Here is a 6,399-nt window from a genome sequence, read left to right as displayed (position 1 = left end):
CGAGCGAAGACGCGTGCCGAGACGCGTCTACAGATGGGCGGGAGCTAAAAATTTGAATGTAAATTGGAGGTATTTAAATAGCGCCCGGGGGTCTCACACTTAAACCGTCTGAGGCGGCAAGCGGAATGATGTCGTCGCGGCTCAAGGAGAAAAAAAAGCTGCTCACAGGAAAAAGTCGCCTCCCTTTCCAACGGGAGGTGGTTACTTTCATCCGGAAGAACCTCGACCTCTCGACCCGGTTCCGGTCTGCGGCGCACCACCATGAGCCCGGCGAAGGAAATCTCCATTTTACGCAAAATCTTTTAGTCAAAATATAAAAAAAAATACGCAACCGAATGGATGGGTAAATATTGGAAAGGAAAGTCGGCTTTCCATGGAAAAGTACACCGGTGGTGGTGAAAGGGAAGTGTAAGAAAAAAAAACATTTCGCCACCATCAAACGAGGTAAATATTTGCATAAACATCCGTTGAAAATGACGCCGGTTTTTTTTTCTCGAACCCTTACAAAATGTGCTGCGGTTTGGGGCCACAATGGAAGTTGAGTGTTAAAGCCATCGCTTAAGGAACCGGATGTTGCAAATCTCTTTTTTGTCGTTTGGCACGCGGGTGAGCGAAAAACCGGATCCCTTATGGTGTGCTGTATTTTTGAACTTTGTAGGAAAAATTTACAAAATGTTGGCTATGAAAAGAGATCCAAAATGGTAGATCTAGTGATTTTTAAAATCCTTTTCTACCGTATAATCTTGGGTAGAAAATAACGAACGCATGTATCTACACATCGCGTATCCATCAAATTGCGCTTTTCGACTTTCGGAACGAAACTTGACGAAGTAATAGTAAAGTAATAAATCATCCCTCATACGATATGACTGTTTCATACTTGATGACATAGAATGAGCCATGCCATCGTTTCAATTTCCACCGTTTTGATTACAAGCGCTTCAAAAGCAATTAATAATGATAACCTTCACCATCAAACTGTTTATTCCCTTTCGTCTCAACAACTGAGGACAACCTTTTCTATACACGACAGTGTTGTATTTATTATCGGAATGATTCGTAGGAATAAGGTTAACAATTTCGCAATCATTTGAATGGCACCTATTCGTAAATTTTTATTTTTTTCTTCAAAAATAAATGTCTGGGGTTTGTTTTGATTCGGGACAAATGTCTGAGCTGTTTTGCCTATTCTATGACTTATAGATGCTAGTTAAAATTACTCTCTTCTTGGACTGAATTATGTTTGCTTATACTCTATTTTTATGCTTCGTTGTGTTTAGTTAATTAATATTAGGGGCCTGCTGGTATTTCAGCTCAAATACATCATATGGTTTTAATAACGATCTACTTGTGATGTACAAGTTAGGACGAAGGGTATTTGTTCGGATTAATCATTACTCGTGTTCTCCGTTGTAAAAACCTGCCTTCCTACCTAACATCAATTGTGTCTTTTTTCCATTCAAAACCGTATCACATTTTTATGCTGCTAATCGTCGTAACCGATCGTTCGTATAGGACTCACAAATACTTGAACAATTATTTTTATGATTAAAAAAACAGGTCCATCCATTCAATTCAACAGTTTATCGACCGGTTAGACCATACTAATAAAGCACTAACTCTGGGACATTATGCAAGTTTCGAGTATTTGTCGAGCAGATCGAGGCTTACACACGCTTCGGTTTACTTATGGTAGCATAATTGATGGTGGCAGAAATATTTCGCTGATCATCGGGATGTTCGTTAAATACTGATAAGTCAAAGTCACTCTCCTGGCTACGGCGTACCGATGCGATGCTACCCGATACGCTGTAACCGATCGACGAAGACTGGTGGCTGTGGTGCTGGTGAGATTGTTGTGTTTGCGTTGGACTTAGTGTTCCTATCGTACCAGGTTCTCCAATAATTTCATAATCATCCGAAGGGGGTGGTCGTGTCTTCGCGCCCGCAACATTCATATTGCGATCCGAAGAAAGCCCAATAGGGACAACCGTTTTGTAGTCGGACGTATGGCGCGTGGAAGTGCGGAAAAAATCCAACCGATCATACTCCAGCCGAACGTGGTTTTCACTGTTATGCAGGGATAGAAGTCCTCTCGACGAGCAGCTCTCGGCTTCAGTCTCGGTTCCGTGTAATATTTCCGTGTGTTTGACATCGTCTAAACCGTACAGTTTCCACGCGTCGGTTATATCTTTGACGCACTCGTAGTCCACCTCTTTGTTTTTACACCCACCGTGCTGCTCGTTAGCTTTCCCGTTATTTTGGACGAATATTGTCCGATTCAGTTCCATCTGGTCGGTACTGCACTGCCCACTGTGGCCGTTGTTCTTGATAAACACAGTAGAAACATTGGAATGCTTTGGATCGGGCTCGGGTAATGCAGGTGAACCTTGCTTGCGAGGCGGCTTTGCAGGGATACTTTTTAACTGCGTCACCGTACTGTGTGCCGAGACATCATTAAATGCGGGAAGAAGATCGATCGACGAGAGGTGCGCAGTCACGTTGTCATCACAATGTATCCCGGGCAAGGGACTTCTGGACCCGGGTTCCAGGGCTAGTGCAGCGCACAGTTGACTGCTTAACGAGTGCGTTCCGAGCTCGGCCAGAGAGAGATTCTTTTTCATCGACTTCATCTTGGTCAGCATGCAGCGGAAAATATCCTGCGGATTGGCGTTGTCTAACTTGAACGTTCCTTCGCCCGTGTTGCACTTCCGGCCAGCCTCGAAGGTAAACTTGCCCTCTCGGTAGCCATACTTGCGAATGTAACGATACGGCCACACGGCCACGGTTAGGCTCTCATCCTCGTAGCTTTTCAACCGCATCTCCATCTGCCCCAGCTCCAGCGTGTACATTTTCGGTTCGATGCCATTCTTTATCGAAGCATCAGTTGGTATCAGTGTTACGGTGTAGATTCCTTCACTGTAAGATAAACAGTACAGATCATTATCCTCCTCGATCGTATTTAGCCGTGGCGGGGGTGGCGTTTGATTAGAATTGTCCTGGAATGCAACAATCTGCAGGGCGTTGGTCCACTGACGAGCCACCGATTCGTCGGGCGAGTAAAGCTGGATTTGACCAGTTACCGAAATTATGTTAATTGTATTCTGTGGCGGCTGGTCCAGCACTATTTTGACACAATTTTTCAGAGTTACGATGCGAGGCGTTTTGTCGTGCTCGGTATCGCTTATCTCAAGTCTTTCAATTCCATGGCGGCTTGCTTTAAACAGTTGGCAGTACTTTAGCTGAAAGAAGGATAGATGTTAGAGCGAATAGAGGAAAGCCCACAAACGTGTGATATGTAAATTTTATACACACGATCGTGCCAAAACAACGCACGCACAAACCTACCTTTTTGGCGACCCGCCAGGAAAATCCACTTTGCGATTTCACCGTGAGAAACCCCGACAGGAACGGACACTCTTCTTCATCCATCACAATCTTGGGAATGTAAATTTAACACAGAACACATGAAAACTGCTTTTGTTTGCTGCACATTTAACCATTCATGATCTTTCTTCTTCAGTGACAAACTTTCCTTTCGATTACATTTTTCTAATGCACAGAGCGTTTGACATTTCGTTTTTCTGCATTTGACATTTCGTGATCAAGGTTACTTGGACAAAGCTACTTGGTAAGCTTGTCACTAACAACCTTGGTATAGCTTAAGCTGCGTGCGCACATCACAGTGAACTAGGCGCGTGTTTTTCCACGGACAAATTTTAATTCAATTATGATAATCATGACTTGCACAATGTTTTCAATTAGGAGACAAACACGAAAGTTATTAAAATAATTTATGTAGTGTCAGTTTTTTTGTAGAAAGATTCGATAGGTAACTCTATCAAACTCTAATGACGAAAATATGTCGAAAACTAACCATTCAATGGAATGGAATGTGAAAAAACTAAACTTGTTTATTATCGTATTTTAAACAGATTCCCAGCTGAAATGTATAACTTGAAAAGTTTTTTTTCAGTTTGTGTATTTCGGTTTTTTTTGGCAACCCGAGAGATACTTGGCGTCTCCATTATCTTTGACTTTGACCATTTAATAGAAAAATTGGGCTTTTAAAAATTATATAAAACAAACAAATTGATAATCCCAATAAATAAAGGCAAAACAATAATAAAATGCATTGAAATAATGATAAGAAACATGTAAGATTGGCAAGGCAATATCAGGGATGCCGTGGAAGCTCTATCAACATATCATTATTGCATCGTTCACACAAACGTAGGGGGGATGGAGAAAATTATCCTAGATCAACGGAAACGATGTTGATGATAGCACCATTCAAACCAAAATCATGTAGATGACGATAAACAAGAAACCCGGGAAGCTAAAGGACATCCAATACTAAGAAGAAGCTGACTAAGGGTATGAGAATACTTGGGAAAATTATCTTGTAGAAAAAAGAGCAGGAAAGAAAACTTAATGAAAGAGGACTCCTATCACATGCACATGTTGACTGTGACGCAGACGGGTACGGTTGACTCATCGCAAACACTCCGATTGCTATATGGACCGGAAAATGATGATGATGATTTTTATTGTGTTAGACTCCTTAGACTTTTCCCACAACCCGCCCTTTACCCGCTTTTCCTTATGGCGGGGTCCTGGCGGTATCTTTTCCGGTCACATCTACTCCATTGATTGCATTTCGAGGCAAAATTGTGAGGCATTCGGCTGGAGAGTGCTTTTTTGCTATACTATTTTCTAAAAGCATGGTCAGTTGAACAGGTTTCAGGCGCCCTTTCGCTGGACGTTCGCAAACAGGGTTTCTAGATGGCGTCGGTTCAGGAAGATCCTAAACTGTCCCATACACATCCGCACACATCCACATTTGTTGGGTACATATGATCTTGTTTTGGTTATCCGTTATTGCACCCAAACAAAGAAATTCCATCTAATTTTGTGGGATGGGGAAATATGATCGGAAGATAACTGACACACCGGAACAGGAAGTAACATTTCAGCATGGGCTCACTGGCGGTACGACTTTCCTTTTTGCCCTTTTTTCGGTGGGAGATAAAAGACGTCCCAAATGGAAGGGGAAACAGCTTTTCCCAATTCTCTCAACTCTTTTCACCGACAGACTGAAAATTTGAGCCGTCGGAGGGAGAAGGGGAAAACTTGGCACACACATACACCACATCTTGCTACTAGCGTGCGTTTGCAGCTTTCGATTTCAAATTCCATTTTTGTGGGGCTTTCCAGGAGGAAAATGCTGATGTCCCAGCAGCTTACCGTTGATGCTTATTTATCCTTTTCCCTTTCGCTTCTTATGAAACGACGTTTGCCGGCCGGGAATCACCAGGGGAAAATCCTTTGACGTCAAAAACAGTGACGGGCTGACCGTGACGAGCCGGAATGGATGGGATTCAAATGACCATCTCGCCGTGGCCGTCGTGAGATAAGGTATTTTGGATGGTTTTCGAAGAAACTGTGTTTCGGTGAGGGCATTCATTCCAAGTTTTGGCTTCTGGTTGAGTTTTCCCAATGTGGTTTCCCACAGGACCTGACGGGTCGGGATCATCGGTTTGGTGTAAAGCGTAGTCGTCCCGATGCAGGGATCATTTCGTCGTTTCTTTTCCAATATTTTTTCTCATTTTGAGGATGTCTACATTTGATGTTACGACATGTTTTGGAAATTTAATCGAATTAAACTATGACCGTTTCGTAGGAAGTATAAATGATAACTTATTCAATGTGTTTCCAATTTCCAAGCTCCTGACCAAAATAAACTTCAAACGGTGGGTTTTAAAGTTTCGACCCTACTTTAAGACAGCATTAATACTTTGAAGAATGGAGACCCAATTATTATTGGTTCCAGTATGCTGTAAACAATGTTACGTTTCTTTATTTGCTTAACACTGTTAACATAATTTATTCAATGTGTTTCCAATTTGTTCAATGTAAAGCTCCAGACCAAAACAAACTTCAAACGGCGGGTTTGCAAGTTTCAACCCTGTTTTAAGGCAGCATTAATACTTTGAAGAATGGAGACCCAATTATTATAGGTTCTAGCATGCTGTAAGCAATGTTACGTTTCTTTATTTGCTTAACACTTTTAACATAATTTATTGTTTTTTGTAGCTCTTTAACTATTGTTTTGCAAAAATACTTTCAATTTGAATCACATTAATAAATATAATTGTTTATGTTCAATTTTTCCCCTCATAAACTCATTTATAACTTATTTAAAACTCATTAAAAATTTAACTGATAATAAATAACTTCTGTTAATTACAAATGGAACACTTCATTATGCCCCAACATTCTTCACTTGTTCTCACCCTCTTCAAGCAACAGAATTTTCTCAGCCTCAACAGCTTTAATGTCGTCCGCCGTCCAATGACTTCTGATCGGTAATTGATTTAACTTCATTCTTTTCCGCAC

At 41.5% G+C, this 6,399-nt stretch overlaps 1 protein-coding gene across 1 annotated transcript; it reads right to left on the bottom strand.

Annotated features, from left to right (window-relative positions):
• Positions 1 to 1,053: 1,053 nt before the first annotated feature.
• LOC131286519 (docking protein 2) lies at positions 1,054 to 3,506 on the bottom strand. Its single transcript, XM_058315481.1, has 2 exons — positions 3,349 to 3,506; positions 1,054 to 3,242 (listed from the first exon to the last, which is right to left on the bottom strand). Exons 1-2 carry the CDS (start codon positions 3,430 to 3,432, stop codon positions 1,668 to 1,670), a joined length of 1,659 nt encoding a protein of 552 aa, XP_058171464.1. The 5' UTR covers positions 3,433 to 3,506; the 3' UTR covers positions 1,054 to 1,667.
• Between the last annotated feature and the right edge of the window lie 2,893 nt (positions 3,507 to 6,399).

The sequence above is a fragment of the Anopheles ziemanni genome, chromosome 3 (assembly GCF_943734765.1).
Source record: "Anopheles ziemanni chromosome 3, idAnoZiCoDA_A2_x.2, whole genome shotgun sequence".
NCBI classification, from domain to species: domain Eukaryota; kingdom Metazoa; phylum Arthropoda; class Insecta; order Diptera; family Culicidae; genus Anopheles; species Anopheles ziemanni.
This window is presented reverse-complemented; position numbering and strand designations above follow the sequence as displayed.